Source organism: Eulemur rufifrons, chromosome 9 (assembly GCF_041146395.1).
Source record: "Eulemur rufifrons isolate Redbay chromosome 9, OSU_ERuf_1, whole genome shotgun sequence".
NCBI classification, from domain to species: Eukaryota; Metazoa; Chordata; class Mammalia; order Primates; family Lemuridae; genus Eulemur; species Eulemur rufifrons.
The window spans coordinates 18,528,787-18,545,601 of NC_090991.1; the positions used below are offsets into that span (position 1 = coordinate 18,528,787).

The 16,815-nt window shown below is 55.9% G+C and overlaps 1 protein-coding gene across 1 annotated transcript; it reads right to left on the reverse strand.

Moving 5' to 3' along the window:
- Window positions 1-20: 20 nt before the first annotated feature.
- On the reverse strand, window positions 21-16,527 carry LGALS9 (galectin 9). Its single transcript, XM_069483113.1, has 12 exons — window positions 16,489-16,527; window positions 10,583-10,674; window positions 7,956-8,157; window positions 7,013-7,123; window positions 5,955-6,050; window positions 4,534-4,632; window positions 3,933-4,013; window positions 3,141-3,182; window positions 2,603-2,691; window positions 2,287-2,449; window positions 641-787; window positions 21-127 (listed from the first exon to the last, which is right to left on the reverse strand). Exons 1-11 carry the CDS (start codon window positions 16,525-16,527, stop codon window positions 641-643), a joined length of 1,161 nt encoding a protein of 386 aa, XP_069339214.1. The 3' UTR covers window positions 21-127.
- Window positions 16,528-16,815: the final 288 nt, after the last annotated feature.

Consider the following 16,815-nt stretch of genomic DNA (forward strand, 5'->3'; position numbering starts at 1 on the left):
CCACTTGTGTGTAACAACAAGCATTCTTATTTCTTTATTTGAAAGACACTGAGGCAGAAGAGAGCCCCCCCGATGAGAAGTGCTGGTAGTTGGTGGGGGCCGGTGGGATGCCATCAGGGTAGCTTTCCTGGAGGGGGAGAAGGGTTGATACAAGGTAGGAGAGTGAGGTCAAAGGTCAGAGGAAGGGAAGGGGCAGAGGAGGTCACTTCCCACCAGGAGTGGACAGCTGGTGGCTTGGGACTGGGGTGGAGTTGCACGGGGGACAGGCAGGTGGTTGAGAGCCAGATGGGGTGTAGGCCCAGGCTGGGGGCTTGGGAAGGCTCAGGACCTGACCCTGCCCAGGGGACTGAACACGGGGCTGCACCCCACTTTCCCGTACACCCCTGTCCTTGGATGGCAGGATCAGGACAGCCGGAGCCCCAGCTTCTGCCCCGGCTAAGCGAGGCCGTCCCAGCCAGCCGCCTTCTCCCCTGCAGGCTGGCTGCAGCCAGGAGCGGGGCAGACAAGGACCTGCCTCTGCAGGGCAGCCCCGGGCCCGGGCACGGTGCAGAGGGTGGGGCTGGGGCTGGGAAGGGGACGTGCTGGGGAGACCCAGGAGGCAACTGGCCCCAGCCCTCGGCCCCAGGCCCAGGGAGCCCACCTATGTCTGCACGTGCGTCAGCTGCACGTCGCCCCCCACTTCCAGGCTGTTGATGGCCGGCAGGTTCTTCAGGCGGTGGTAGTACTCAAACAGGTGCTGACCATCCACCGCCACCTTGAGGCAGTAGCTTTCACACATGATACACACCTGGGCAGAGAGGCCACGTCATTTGCACTCCACTAGAAAATCCTCAACCCAAAACGCAGCCTCGTGTCCCCGCTCCTTCCTCAAGCATGAAGAAGCCCCAGGGAGTGATGTGCTCCTCAGTCAACATGCCCTGTGCACTCCTTCCCCTGAACATTAACATATGCTGTTCCCCTGCCTAGAATGCTGTTCCCCGCATGCATCCCAGCTGCACACCTTCCCTACCTCCTGACCCCTCCTAGTCAAGTCAGCTGCCCCCTCAGGCCACGTTCCCACCTTCAGCCCCACTCTGCAACTGGCCCCTGAGCTGCCAGACATGCTGGCGGGTGCCATGTGTATGCCCAGTACCCAGCGCACGGGAGGGCTCCCCGCCTGGACTCCTGCAGCAGCCTCCTAACCTGTCTTTCCCACCCCGGTGCATTCCCACGAGGCAGCCCGGGACACATGGGAAGACACCATCATCCCCATGGCAACAGCTGACACAGCACACTGCGTGCTGGGCGCTGTCCTAAGCATGGTACAGATACTATCTCAGTCCATTCTTACAACTCTGTGACGTCCATATTATTATTAGCTCCATTTTGTAGATGAGGACACCAAAGCACAGAGTGGTTAAGTCACTTGCCCGAGGTCACACAGCTATCTATAAATCAGAGTATATTGTTTCCCGGCTTGAAACACTCCAGTGGCTTTGCATTGTGTTAAAATCAAGCTCCTTTTCATGGCCTACAAAGCCCTACTCCAGTCATTGTCAACCCGGATTGCAGAGCATAATCACTTAACGCACAACTTAAAAATACAGACATCCAGGCTCACGGCCTCATTGGCCAGGAATGGGGCCCTGATCTCTCTTTTGTCAGCTCTCTGGGTGGAGAATGCCGGCTCTGTGTAGTCTGGGTCTACAGCTGCGCCCCACCCTCTCTGGGACTCACACTTCACCCTGTAGGCCCTGGCCTGGCTGTCTGTGCACAGGCCACACCTGTGCACAAGGACACCATTTTTCTGTTTGCTTTCTGCCTGGCACCTGTCCTTATCTGCAATGCTCTGTTCATGTTTCCGTTTCCTCGGCCTTCCCCAGCTGAACTGTGAACGCCCTGGGGTCAGGACCTGGTCTGTCGGCTCCACGACCGCACCCCCAGCATGTGGGGTGCTTCCTGCACAAGGTGGACCTCAGTGAAATGTTGCTAAATGGTTGTTGAATGAATAAGTGAAGAAACGGATGCTGCTTCATTCTTGGGTCTGATCTGGCACTTAACTGGCTGCGTGACCACAGGCAAGTACCTGCACCTGTGAGTTTGTTTCCTCGTGTGTCAGAGCAGATTCCACACCTCCTTCATGCGGGACAGTGACAGTAATAATAACTTGGTGACCACGTTCTCTTCTTCCAGGCCCTCACCCAGAGGGATCATCTCCTGTCCTGCTCAAGGTACCCCCAGACCTCCTCTGCCCGCTCCTCATGCACCCCAGTGAGCCCCTCTGAGCCCCGGGCTGTGGCACCTTACCAAGAAGCTCTGGCCTCGGGTGAAGGGCATTTTTCGGGGCAGGCTTCGCTCCTCAGGCCCCCAAGAGCTATCGACCTGGGTGTTCCGGACCACAGCGTTCTCATCGAAACGGGGGTTCAGGTGGAAGGCGATGTCACTCCCCGAGCGCAGGTTGATGTGGAACCTGGGGTGGGCAGCTCCCATGGACCCTCTCTGCCCACTGGACTCTGAGCCCCAGCCCCTCCCCCTCATCCCCAAGCTGCCCAGAGCCAGGCGGGTGGCCGGGATGACCCTGAAGGTCTCTCCCCTCCCAGAGAGCCCCGAGTGCGTGGCTTACTTCTGCGCGCTGGGCAGGACAGTGCCCGACAGGACGATGCACTTGGATGGGTGCAGCCCGCCTGGGATGGACGTGAAGAAAGGCATCGGCTGTTGGGGGGAGGGGCCAGGTCAGCCTGTGGCAGCAGGAGCGGCTGCCGCTGCAGAAGGGGACTTTGTACCAGTCTCCGTGCATTTGGACGGTCACCCGTGAAAAAGCCCCACCGTATCTTTACTTGGTTCAGTAAATGCCACAGGAAAAGCTTCCAGTGATCCTCAGGTCACTCGGCCTAAACCGTCTTGAAAGGAACTTTGGCCAAGCACAAAAGGATTGTGGGTGAAAGGGGCAGGCCCTAGAATTGTGCTCAGGTTCAAGGGGCAATTTCAAGGGTGAAAACTCCTTTCAACACGCTTCCAATTTACTTGAATGTTTTTAGGACTTCAGCTCCCCAGAGCACTGCTCGTACTGTGGCGAGGCCAGAGGACCACCCCCAGCTGCCCGTCACCCCCCACCTGCCCGGCACAAACAAACCGCCACCCCTCCCCGAGGAGCCACTCACATAGGTCGCGTTGGGGTACACCATAGGTGGGATGGTAGGAATCTGTTGAAAAGAGAGGAGGATATTCAGTGTGGCAGCACACACACGTGCGCACAAGCACAAACACACACACGCACACACACACACACACGTGCACACACGGGCACCCACACAGTCTGGGGGGGAGGCTCCAATGGGAGGCAGGTCATGAGGCTTCGGCCCTTGGATTCTCCTGGTCACCTTCCTTCTCACCTTAGCCTTTCTGGACCTTCCTGCTGTGTTCCTGGACCCCACCCAGGTCCCCTGTCCCTGCCCCCTCCACAGGCAGCAGCACTCGCTCCAGGTCCCCTGCCTCATTTGTGCCATCAGAGGGAGAAGAAGAGCTTAGGCCATGAGCAGCAGTGATGTCCTGGGAGTTGGTCCCCAGGTGCGGGCCCAGGAATCTCAGCTCCAAGCTCTGGAGCCACTGCAGTCCCCTCTCAGTAACAGAAGGACCAGTTTCCCTTCTGGTCTCTAGAGGACCTGCCTCTTGGGCCACTGGATAAATCCAGCCTGCTATGGAATTATCGCTGTCCCAAGGAGAGTTTTAGCCACATGTCTCCTGAGCTGGGGGCCCAGCCCCAAATGCCCCCATCCTCCTTGCTAACCCACTTTCTTCCTAACTGTAGGACTCTAGGGAATTCAGCTTTGGGTGAAGGACGACGTGAGGCTGTTAGCTGACCGGGATTTTTAGACTCATAGGGCACATGCTTCCAGGGGTTGTCTCCCTGGTGTGGATGACTCTGAGGCTGGAAGGAGGAAAGCAGGTCTTACCCGGCGCTCAGCGCCAAGACCACCATGTGCCACCAGAGGGCGCCACGTCACGCGCACCCTCTGCAGTGAGTTAACCTTGAGCTGTAACCACCCAAAGGCCGTGACCAGACCCCTACAAAGGGTGGGTAGGGGTGTTTCTTCTCTCAACGGGCCCAGGGAGGGGCAGGGGTTGGATGGTGAAGAAAGATGGCTGCACTTGTGGCCTCTGGCCCATCTTTCTTCTCAGGGAACTTTCTCTCACGTAGCCTCACTTGGCAGCAGGGACAGGGAACATGGGGCCCACAGAGCGGCAGGAACTTGAGCAAACAAGTGTCGATTCAGGTTGTTTCCCTTTCATCGGGGCCACCCACCACACCCGCCATCTTCCTCCAACACCACCGGGGCCTCCTCCTTCTAACCCACAGGAAGAACCAAGATGAAGAGGGCACAAAAAAGAGAGCAAGAGACTTACAAAGGGGGCTTGGTAGGCAGGACGCATGCCCGGCGGCTGGAAGGGGTGAGAAGAGTGAGAATGGTGGTTACGGTTGGCATCTCAGCAGGGAGACGATGGCAGAGCTCCAGGGTGGGTCTTGTGCTGAGAAATGCCTCCCACAAGGCTCACCCGCTCCGCCTCCCCAGCAAGCCTTCCTGAGCCTGTGGCACCCAGATTGTTACCCCAGGGGCACAGGGGCTCGGGGTTGGGGGGAAATATCCCCACTGGCTCCCCCTGAGAGAGAGGCTGTGGGGTCTGATGGAGACCACATTGCTTCCCGCAGCTCCCAGAGCCACGTCTCCTCCATCAAATGAAAACCAGCCTTTGCTGAAGGCCCAGTGTGGGCCAAGCTCTGGCTCCAGTGCTTTCCAGCGAGGGAAGCATCCTTAGCTCCTGTTTCCCTGGGGAGGCAACGGGGCTCAGAAAGGTTAAGCAACTTGCCCGAGCTCCCCGGGCAGAAGGGATAGAATCCAAAAGGGTACCCAGTTCTGTCTGCTTGTACCCACCAGCCCTCTGTCCTCCCCAGGGCCAGGCCCAGGGGCGAAGTTGGGCTGCCCTGCAAAGGTTCCCTGGAATGTGACCTGCCCTGAGTCAGTGTGGCAGGAGGTAGGCGCCCTGTGAGTCCCCTGATGAGCCATAGGAAGGATGCGTAGATGGAGCCCCCCCAGCCCCCACTGTTGAGTGGCTGAGGAAAGAGCTGTGTGCCTGCTTGTCCTGGACGCTGCCCCCAGTCGGTAGACTGCCCCTGCCTGGCTGTGTCCCATTCTAGCTGGCTGGGCAAAGCACACCCCACAACGCTGCACTGAGTCCCTGCCGAGTGCCAGGCACTGGGCACGTGAAGCAGACACAATCCCAGCCCTCCAGGGGCTCGTAGGCATGAGGACAGACACGCAAATGCAGTTACAGCGGGATGTGGTGACTGGCACAGCACAGACTGTGGAAAGCCCATGGGGACACACAGGGGAGCAGCCAACAATCTCCCCAGGGGAGCAACATTTAAGCAGAACAGTGAAGGGCAATTAGGGATTTGCTGGGGCGAGGCTGGCCAAGGAGGCTTTCGGCACCAAGGTCAGCACGTGCAAAGTGGGGTGGGCCGAGGGGGCCTCGAGGAGGCAGCGGAGGCTGCGTGAGCTTCATGGGGGGGTGAGGCTGGGAGGTGGACTGGGGCTGTATGTCCTGCTGGAGAATTTGGCTGTGTTTAGAAGGGCTTGGGGCTTTCACGATTTTTAAGCAAGGAGAGGACATGATCACATTTGCTTATAAGGTCACTGTGGCAGGGGTGGGAGTTAGGAGAAGGAGACAGCTGTCGTCATAGTGAGCACTCTTGGTGGCCTGGACCAAGGCTGTGGCTTTGGGGTGGGAGAGACATGCTGGTGCAGGGGAGAGACATAGGAAGGGGGAGGGAAGGATCCAGAAGGACTCCTAAGTCCCCGGGTCTGGGTACCTGGTGGATGGAGACAGGGAACTCTTGGGTGAGCAAGATGGGCCTCGGGACCCTCTGTCCTTCCTGCTAAGCGCTCAGCCACCCAGGGCCTCTGTGTTAAACTCACTTTTGGTTTGCGGCCCCTGGGCCTGTGGGAGAAGCGGACAGGCTGGGCGAACAGCGGCATGGCGCAGGCATGCTGGGCGGGGCCTGTGCGGGTGTTCTGTTGAAACAAAAGGCAGCAGTGGGTGAAGAGAAGCATTTGTGGAGCTGAGGAGGAGCTGTGAGGCAGGGCTGGGGGGGAGGGAGAGAGCTGGCAGGCTGGGGCGAGGGGCCAGCTGGGGAAAGGGCCAGCCATGGGGAACAGCAGGTGGGCAGTGTCCCTCCTCTCCCCACTTCTCCAACCCCCAGGGGAGAGTCAGGAAGGGGAGGAGTGGGAGGGATGAGGCCCCCGGGTAGAGAAGCTCATTTCTTGAGGACCTACTGTGTGCTTCACTCCTCTCAAGGAGCTCACTCAAGTGCCAATATGTGGTACAGCCTGGTGCCCTGTGGGAATGTGGGCCCAGCTCACCCTAAACTTCCCGGTTTTTACCTGGTATCTCCTGACCTTTTAGATGTTGGCAATGCAATCGAAATTATAAAACAAAGATAGTGACAGACAAACCCTAGGGGGGACCTAGGGGGGTTGCTTTGTGACCTCTGACGTCTGTCATCTCATTGAGCCACACACATCATAGTGGGGTGGCCATGATGATGCTCATCCCACGGATGAGGAAACCGAGGCGGGGAGAAGAAATCACTCATCGAAGATCCCATAGACGACGGGAGTGGCAGAGCTGGGCATTGGAACTGTATTCGTTTTGGATCCTGAGCCTAGGCCTCTTTCTGGGACTATGTGGCCTCCTGACCGGGGTGGAAATCGAGAGGGACAGAGGAAGGAGTGGCCGAGGGGTCTGGGAGCCCGAGGCAGGTGTTCTGGACAGAGAGGCAGACACAGAAGGAATGCAGAGTGACAGGAGATAAGGGGCAGGCAGACACTGGGCCAGGGAGCTGGAGGTGTGTCCCCAAAGTCACCCGCACAGGAGACTGGCTGGTAACTTCGGGCCCACCCAACAGGGCCTAGACACAGCTAGGCTGGGCCCTGCACCCCAGCCCCTGGGGCAGGTGCCAGGTGGACGAGCTGACCTGGAAGGTGATGTAGGACAGCTGCACGGAGCCGGCGACAGAGATGGTGTCCACGCGGTGGAAGGGCACGCGGTGTGAGTACTGCACAAAGAAGCTGCCGTTCACCATCACCTGCCAAAGGGGAGTGCGTGTTCCAGGGAGGAGTCCCAGGCAGGGCAGGGGAGCGCTCCTGAGCTCCTGGACCCCTGCTTCTGGAAATGAGGATCTGAGTCTGGTCCTCACACCCACCCCTGACCCAGGGCCATCGGCCGTCAGTGCTGTGCCGGATACCGGAACATGCCTGGGATCCAAATGCATCAGCCCGAATCTCTGCCTGGCTCCGGTTGTTGGCTTTTAGTTCTTACGCTTGTGTCTTGCAGTAGGTTTGTCTTCCTACTCATAGCTCACCGGGGGTAGCATTTATATATGCATAAAAATGCTCACGAGGACCAGAGGAGAGGCGACCTCAGGCTGCACACTGAGTGGATGGGAACATTCATGTCCTGGACAAGCAAAGATGTGAACACAGAGACACTACTCTGCTTGCTACGCGATGTGCATGGGCTTACACAGCTAGAGCATTAATAGAACCTGGGTAAAGGCTGGAACAACGTTGCTGAAAACACATGTTACCATGGCCCTGGAGTGGAAGAATGGCTAGAGCAGAGGATGGGAATTAACTCGGACTTTCAAGACACACTATGCCAACAAGCAACATGGTCACTTTTCTAATTCTCATTTTCAGAGGAACAGAATCAACATATGCACCTGTAGATCCAAGTGAAGGTCTGTAAAAAGACTCTGCCGCCATCGGTGACACCTGACAGGGAAATGGTCACGTGACCTGCACACTGGTGTAACAGTGGCTGGATCTCCGTGAAGGTGGTAATTTGAAGGCTTTTCACCAAGCCCCACAGAGCTGTGGGGACAGGAAGCTGGAGGTGGGGAAGGGATTCCTGCTCACCTTGAAATCCGAGCTCTGCACCAGGAAGCAGAGCACAAAGGGCCTCCCCTTCTGGAAGGGCATTTGCATCTTCCTCTCCTCTGGCCCCCAGCGTCCTTTCTGCCTCGTGTTGCAGACCACATATCCCCCGTTTTCAAAGCGAGGGTTGAAGTGGAAGGCAATGTCATTGTCACTGAAGCCAATCTGCAAGTTCACAGCAAACCTAGACCCGGGGAAAGCAAATAGTCTTCTGTTGCGTGGCTCGTTGCCAATTATAGGAACAGGAGGGCCTGAGCACCTCTGACGTGTGTTTCTCTGGGAGCTGGTGTGTAACCTGCATGGTGAGACTACTTTGCTCAGCTAATGTGGAGCTAACGAGCTTTTGTGTAATTATTGCATTTTGCCTTTACAGCTTGATTTTCTAAAAAGAAGTAGAAAATGGGTAAAGAATAGTGCTGGCACTAGCGACGAGATGCAAGGTCTGGGAAACCAATTACAGATTGGTACCGAAGAGGGAAGTTGTCAAGCGGGCCCGGAAGAGAGAGAACCTTTAGCGCCAGAGGACACTCGGTGGAGGCCAGCACACGCCTGAGTAACTGGGAAAGAAGAGAACAGATTGAAAGAACATGTGACATTGATGGGAATTGACCTAGAAAGACAGCGTCTATACGGGAGGCGTAGAACACATGAGCTCTCCAGGCATGAAGACTTGCACCGCAAGAGTTTCTCCCTCTCAGGTGCTGGCGTGTGTTTGGGGGAGCACGGGAGGGGTGGGAGAGGTGGCCCCGAGGCCAGGCCGGCCTGGACTCAGACCCAGGCTCTGCACTGCCCATCATTCTGGGATGACCCCTGAACCTCGCCTCCCTCCAGTTGCCACACCCAGGACAGGGGCGCCATCCTTTGGGGATGAGTAAATGAGGCCTACACCTCCAGTGTAGGTAAGTGCATGTCCTCTCTCTCTTTCTCCCCCTCTCTCTCTCCTCAGGGGGAGCCCCTCACCCTCTAAACTTCATTTGGGTGTCGCTGGGGCTCTCAGGTGGGGCATTTAAACAAAGGAAACTTCCAAGGAGCCTGGGTCACAATGGGTGCTCAATAAATGTTTGCTCTGCTTTCTCCTCGACATACGTCACTTGCACCCTAAAGCCGAGTGAGGCTGAGATTCTCCTCCGAGGCATCTGTCTAGTCCAGGCTTCCCAGAACTCAGTGTGAGTGTGGCTCTCAGCTTGCTCCATGGGGGCATTCACCTCCCCCACCAACACACAGAGCGTCAGGGCAGGCCCTCGCTGTCTGTCGTCTGCACACCCCACAGGGCACAGCGCTGCGCCCAGCACAGAGGCAGCCCTTGATAGACTTTCTCCCAAATTCCTGTAGAGCCCATTTGATTTCTCTGTTGGAGGATGGCACATTCTGGAACACTCTGGCCATCAGAGCCCTGCTGCTGTCCCCAGCGCCAAGTCAGTCCGTGAACCCTCAGTCACGGGGCCCACAGGAAAAGTGCTGTTCTGGGACTACTGGGAGGAAGGAGGCTCCAGATGACTCTGGAATCAGAAAACACTGTCCGTATTGAGAGCGTGGCCTTGCTAACGAAATAACACAAAAAAAATTATGTGACCCACAGTCTCTCTGTAACAGCTAAGATCAATCACACGAGCTCTCGCTAACTGGCACCCCACAGGGTTCTGTTTTCACAACATCTGAAAAGAGCTCAGCAGACAGAGAGGAAATGTGAATCTTTCTCTTTCACATTTTCCAGACCTACAGACCAAACTGCTTGGAGAGTTTGCTTTACAGCCTTGAAGAGCTCCGGGGCAGACAGGGCGGGTGTAAGCTTCAGGCCTGGGTTCCTGCCCCAAACCAGATCCTCAAAGGCAAGATCACTGACAAGATCACATCCCCAGCGATAAACCTGCCTCACTAGACCAACTGAACCACATTCTAGTGATAACCGAGTCTGCAGGAAAAGAAAGACGGGAGGGATGGACAAGCTGACATCTTACAGCTGCCTCCTGCTAATCACTCCACAGCCGCTTCTCTTATCAGCCGACAGCAATCACTGTTTCTTTTTCCTTTCTTTTCCCCATAAAAATGGCACAGATGAGCCCCTCCCTGTTCCCAGACAGCCCACCCTGGAAGGAGGCAGGGCGTGGGAAGCAGCCCTCATAACACGTTGGTATTTTTAATTGACTTAGTATTTTCCAGAAAACGCCTTGAAAGTGCAACAGACCCAATTACTCTGGATGGCAACTTTAAGTACTTCCACTATAGAAGAATGAGCAGTTCCAAGTAGATGGAAGCACTTTATAGGAAATAAAGGAAGTTCTCTTCTTGCAATTCTGAGTCACAGTGTACAAAATTCAACCCTGTAACATAATTATCTGCCTCTGGGCTCTCCCACTTCCCTCCTTGGACAGTGAGCTCCTTGGAGGCAGGGAGCCCCGGGGGCCCCATTAGCCCCAGAGTCTATGTTAACGGTGGCCCTGGATGCGGGTGTGGAGTGGTGCCCTGTGCCGGGACAGGGACGCATTCAGGCTCCGCTGAGCCAGGCGGGCCAGCTTGTAGGTTGTTGGTGGATCTCACCTGGGCTCACAGGCACCGGGTTGCTCGGGGAAGAGGCTGCAGAGAAACAGCAGGGCCTCCCAGGTACACACCTGTTTTCCCTGGAGTTAAGAACGGAGCCATTGACGGTGATCTGAAGTCCATCCTGGAGGCCCCCTTGGATTGCCCCAGAAAAAGGGACGACCTACAGGGAGAAGGTGTGAGGCCGTCAGTCGGTGGCCGCCCTCCTCCTGTTTGTTCCCCTCCAGCACTTGCCAGTGGCTGCCTGGGTGTGACAAGGTAAACAGCTGTATGAACAAGTTTCAATGACCCCTCTATGTTTTCTTATAATCCTCTCCCTCAACAACTACTTGACATTTCTGAGTTGTTTCCCAGAAATGGCGGAGTTTCTGGAAGAGTTGGGGGTGAGATTCTGAAGGCCCCTGGGCAGACTTCCTGAAGCCCAAACTGACCATCTCTCTCTAGCATGCTCCTATGCATGTAGCCCCTTGTTAGTTTCAAGACCACCTGTAAAAATGCAGGTAGCCTCTTGTTCATTTCCCATCCTTAAAAGGCCATACTTGCCTTTGGTCGGGGATAGGGTTTGAGGTGGCTTTTCCCGATCTCCTGACCAAAGCCTCCCTTGGCAATCCTCCTTCTCTCTGTACAGGAGCCACCGGACCTAGGCTGAAACTCCCTTGCTGATTCCATAGCAACAGCACTGTGCTAGGGGCTGGGTGCGGCTGTGACCAGGACAGATGGAGTCCCAGCCTCACAGGCCTTAGGGTCCTGTTTGGAGGCAGACACCGATCCAATCAGACACTCAGACATTCTAAGCTTGTGATAAGGGGACAGGCTGGCGCTGAGAGGACGTGACAGGGAGCTGACCTCACCTGAGAGTGGAGAGGAAGTGAAAGCCGCGCGGGGAACGCACCAGGAGGAAGGCCTCGGGCCGGGAAGGGTAAGGAACTGGGGTGCCGGGGGGCTGCACCCCAAGCCACGCTCCCAGCAAAGGCCCAGAACCCAAGCTGAGCATTCAGAAGCCCAAGGGGCAAAATGGACCCACCAAAGGTGTGGAAGCTCAACCTTGGACTCACCTGAAAGGGCCAGGAAGAAGGCGTCCCCCTGCAACCACCGCCATATAACAATGACCACCGTGACTTCTGCCCTCCTGGCCACTTCCATGGGAGCCTCTTCCCAATGCTCTCGGCAGCCCCAGGGGAGCCCCCTCATCTGCTCCTGTCCCTGGGCTCCCCTTTCCTTCCCTCAGGCCCTCGGCAGCCTCCGAAGCCCTGGCTGAGAGTCTCCACCCTTCCTAGGCAACCTCTCTGTCACATCCTCCATTCCCTGCCTCGTTAGAGGAGCAATGGGTCACGGAGAGGATCCGCTTTGTTTCAGAGTCTGGGCCGCCTCCAGCTTGGCTGCCTAGCTCTGCTGCTCATTACCTGAGTCCTCGTGAACCTTGTTTGACCTCTCTTTGCCTCGGTTTCCTCATCTGCAAAATAGGCATAACCACCCACTACTGCGTTGGATTGTTTAATGATTTAGTGAGAAAATGTCTACAGTGGAAGACACTGGCTCATAGTAGGTGCCTCTCCAGCAGCCCCGACCTTGGTCTCTCTGAGCAAAAGGCCCAAATTGGTACTTCTGCACTTTCAAAGCGTACTTTTGAAATATCTTTTGTCCAATGTGATTCTGCAAAATGCCTTAAAGCACAGTTCTATCTCCTAGCTGATTTTATATTTCTCAAGTTGTTATTGTGTTTTCTAACATCTCCTTTAGGTCAATTTGTAAAAAATTAAATGCTTACAGGAGTGAGGCAGGGATGTGTATGAGTGAGATTGCCAGGTAGGACAATAGGAAGTGGTGGGGACTGTGGCAAAGTAGACATCACTACCCCCCTCACCTAAAGGGGCAGCAACCCCTCAGCCCTAACCAATGATTGCCATCCAGGCCCAGCATTGGCAGAGCTTCCAAACTTTTAGGAAAAAGAATGGAAATTTGGCTTTTTTTGTGTGTGTGTAAAACCTTCTAATTTCTGGGGGAAAAAAAATCCCTCAAAATGGAGGGTGTAAAATTTCTACGTTATAGAGATACATAATGGAATATTTGCAATGGAATGATATATCTGGATCTGCTTCAACGTATCTGAGGGTGGAAAGGGAAATAGGTGAGGGTATGGATGAAGCCAGACAGGCCAAGCGTTGATGACTGTTGAAGCTGGGTGGGTGGTGGCCGTGTGTTGTCTGATACTATTCTCTCTGCGTGTCTGAATTTCCTACAAAAACACGTTGAAACAAACACCGTGCAGACCAAACAAGAAGCACCCACCAGCCTAATTCAGGGCACGGCCACTGCTTTCTGGCCTGTGTCCTTGAGTTGTGTGACCACACAGAGCCTACGGAACCCATCCGAGCTCAGTGTACACGACTGACCCCGTGCAAGCCGCAGAAATGCCCGTCTCATTCAGACAGTCTCTGCTACCCTTGGACTTGAGAGAGGTGTCTTTTGTTACAGCTCAGGGCAGGTCTGACTCTGCCATTAAATACTTCAGAGACTTCGAGCCAATCCCAGCCTCTCTGTGTCTCCGAGTCCTCTCTGTCGTCCCTGCCCGTGCCAGTGGCTGGGGAGAAATGAGTCGGCCTGACGCGGGTATGGACCAGCACAGCATAGTATCGGGAAGCCTGTCTTCCCTGAAAACGTTTGTGCAACGTGTCCCCTTGCCTGCTTGTGGGAGCCTGAAATTCTCCTCTGAGCCTTTCAGACCATCCCGAGAGACAGTGCTGAAAACGCGCGTGGTCCTAGGACGCACGCGCAGCCTCTGCTTAGGCACATCCACGCTAAGGCCTGAAGGCGGAGGGGACGAGCTCGGGAGCACAAGTGCACAGCGGCGCTAAGGGACCCACGATGGAGGGAGAACAGGTAGGCGTCACGGGGCGGGACAATACAGGTTCTCTCTAAGGCAGCAATTACCCCAAAAAGTTATCTGAGATTTCACTGTGTCTGAAATGGTAACTAAATTAAGTACAATGCTACAAATACGTTTATTTATTGCAGCATTATCATAGCAAAGGATTGCAAAGAGCCTAAAGCTCACCAATAGGAAAAAGGTGAAAGAAATTATGTTATTTCCACACCACAGATTCTATGTAGCCTTAAAAAGGAAAGAGAAAGGAAGCAGAGAATTCCTTAAGCACTGATATGGAATGATGTCATTTGTATAAGAAATGGGCGGCAGAAGGCTGTCCACTGGCGTTTACTTATGTATAGATACAATATCTCTGGACTGATTCGCAAGAAACTAACACTGGGTCACTCCAAGGAGGGTGTGTTGGGCTGAATAATACTCCCCAACCCCCAGAAAGGTCCACATTCTAATCTCTGTGACTATGTCGCCTTTCATGGCAAAGGGATTTTGCAGAGGTGACTGAGTGAAGGACGTGAGATGGGGAGATTGTCCTGGATTGGTCGGGTGGCCCCACGTAACCACAAGCGTCCTTATACCAGGGAGGCAGGAGGACAAGGGTCAGAAGCAGGAGTTGTGACAACTGAAGCAGGGAGCTGCCGGCTTTAGGACGGCAGGAGGGGCCCAGAGCCAAGGCGTGCAGGAGCCCCTAGAAGCTGCAAAAGGCAGGGGAACAGAATCTTCCAGAAGGAAACAGCCTTGCTGACACTTCGATTTTAGATTTCTGATCTCCAGAACTGGAGAACAAATTTGTTGTTTAAAGATGTGAACTAAAATAAAATCTCAAGCCCCCTAGCCGACTGAGTGGACGCCTTCTCAGCCAAGGGGACTCCCCTACACGGAGAAAGTCCTTAAAGCTGAGCTGCCGGCTGTGAAGCGAAGGGAGATCAGACACCCCTAGTTAACGCCCTGTCCCTTTTGGAGTTAATCTTTGCAGCAGTAAGATATCAAATCATTAAGAAGCCTAAGGCCATGCAAGACAAGGGTGAAACCACACCTGCGGGTCATCATTCACTTAGGTAAACTTCTTGAGATTATCTTACAGAGTTCGGGTTCTTTTCCGTTGGCAAAGGTTGGCCAGCCAAGGCTGCTGTGGAATGTGGGTCCCTGTGTGTTACTCAGGGATCTTAGCAGAAGACACAGGAAAAAAACTGGACTTGCTTTTGCTCCATGCGGCGCAAGAGGATGGATTTTCGCTCTGGATTTATGGTCCCACAGGCCTGGGCTCGCCTCCCAGCTCCACGTGCTAGCAGTCCTGGTGTTGGTCACGTCACTTGACCTGTCTGTGCCCTGGTTCCCTCCTCAGAACAGCGGGAGAATGGTGCCAACCTGGCAGTGTTCTGGAGAGGATTCCCTGAGATGCCACGTGGAAAGGGCCTGGGCCATGGCGGCCTTGGCAACGAGGCTGTTTGCATGGGACGTGGCTATCCCTCCACTGGGTGAGAACCTGCTGTCTGCCACTGGTCGTGCCCAGAGGCTGAGGACTTGCCCCTCCTCTTCCTGCCTGGAAGTCTAGAAGGCAGAGCCGAGCCCTGCAGCCACAGGGTGGGCAGCCTCCTTCTGGACTCGGTGTCACCAGAGGGCACCCGTCCGGGCTCGGCAGGGGGGAGCTCAGCCTGGCTGGCCGGGGCTGGCCGGAGCTGCCCACCAGCAGGAGGCGGCTCCGAGGCCCTGCTGGCAGCCCCCCTTCCGTGCCTCTGTTACCTCGTTTAGCCTCCCAACCACCCTGGCCATCTTTAGTGCCACTTTTACAGATGAGGGAACCGAGGCCCAGAAAACTTCAGTAGCTTGCCCACAGCCACACAGCCGGCCAGCAGCAGAGCTGGGGTTTGAACCCCAGAAGCCACGTTTTAAGCCCCACACAGGCTGCCTTCACAGACAGGCCCAGAACATCCTTGCTCCCGGCTCCCCAGTGTTTCCCCGGGCCACACAGCGGGTCCCTCCCTGTCGGTGATACCGGCTTCCCTCCTGGGCCTCCGGGGAGGCTGAGCTAGAGGAGGCTGGACAGGCCCTCCTGGCATGTGCCACTCCTCAGCAGAACAGGGGACTGTGTGACCTTCCTCTACAGAGAGCATTTGGAGGAAGTGTGGCTCCGACTGCCAGAGGTCATCGGGTCACCCACGTGAGGCTTAACTTGCTCAGCCTGGGGGAGTCCCCCGGGGAAGGACGGATGCTCTCGACACCTGTGGCGGCTGCACTGATCCTGTCTCCTACCTCTCTGAGCCTCAGTTTCCCATGCAGGAAGCGGGAATCGCAAACCTCACAGCGCTTAACAAGGCCACCTGCACACAGGGCCTATACACATGGGTGAAAGGTACAGAAGGCAGCCCTGTGCATCCCACGCTGCAGAGTGGGCTCTCCGCTCCCCTCTCCCTTCTGTGACCCTCCGCAGACGCCCTGGATGTGCCCTTGCCTTGTTAACTCTGACCCCTCAGGGCACAGACACCTCCGCGGACTCCTTCCCTGCTGCGCCCAGATCATTAGCACTAAACACGCTGAAGGCACCTAAGTGCGCTAGACACTGCTCAGACAGGCTAGATACGCTCCTCGCTTAGCCCTTACCCCAACTCTGGGAGGTGGGTTCAGGTAATATTCCCCTTTTACCGATGTGGACACTGAGGCCCAGAGAGGTGAAAGTACCTTGCCTGATGTCACCCAGCTAGTAAATGGTGGAACTCCCAGAGCCCTCTCTAGTGCATGCCCTCAGCTACCGTGCTGGGTCGTTGGCACCCCAGAAGCTTCCTCTGTACACGAGCCCTCACCCTCTAGACAGTGCTGATGCCTCTCCCCTCGAGCCCCCACCGAGAGCAGGACAGGACAGCTCAATAAACATTTGCCAAACCCACGAATGATGGCGACCAACATCGAGCTCAGCGTGGCACAGAAGGTGCATCAGGATTACCCCGTGTGGCATTTCTTCCCTTCTTGTGATCTCTTTGGGATGCCCCCCACCACACCCCTGCCACCCACCAGGTGTTTCCTCAGAGACCCAGAGCTGCTTCCCCCCGGCTGTGGCAGCCAGCTCAGCCCCACACGCCCATTCCTGGAACTCACCGGGCTCAGGTAAGGGGCTTGGGCCCCGCTGGTGGCCATCTGTCCTCCGCCGCCTTTCTCACCAGCCAGGCAGTCCTCTGCACAGGGCCCGGCTTTCCGAGGATATATAAACCAAACCAGCTGGCAATGATTCAAATGGACAGGTGCCAGGAGCATGAGGAAGTGGTTGTGGAGAGACAGAAAGGCAGGGTGCTGGGGCGCGGGGCTGAGGGTGGAACTGGGCAGGCGGAAGGTGGGCACTCCCAGTCCCAGTGACCTTTCCCACGTCTCTCCTCCTGTGCTCCACCCTTGAGATGGAGTCATATGTGGCTCATGTGGGTTCCAGAT

Excerpts from the sequence above, each read along its gene's own strand:
- LGALS9 (XM_069483113.1), bottom strand. The coding sequence starts at position 16,527 with ATGGCCACCAGCGGGGCCCAAGCCCCTTACCTGAGCCCG. Across the intron at positions 8,158-10,582 it reads CTTAACTCCAGGGAAAACAG|GTTTGCTGTGAACTTGCAGA; the intron begins GTGTGTACCTGG and ends CCCCGGGTCTAG. Across the intron at positions 788-2,286 it reads CCCGAGGCCAGAGCTTCTTG|GTGTGTATCATGTGTGAAAG; the intron begins GTAAGGTGCCAC and ends CTCTCTGCCCAG.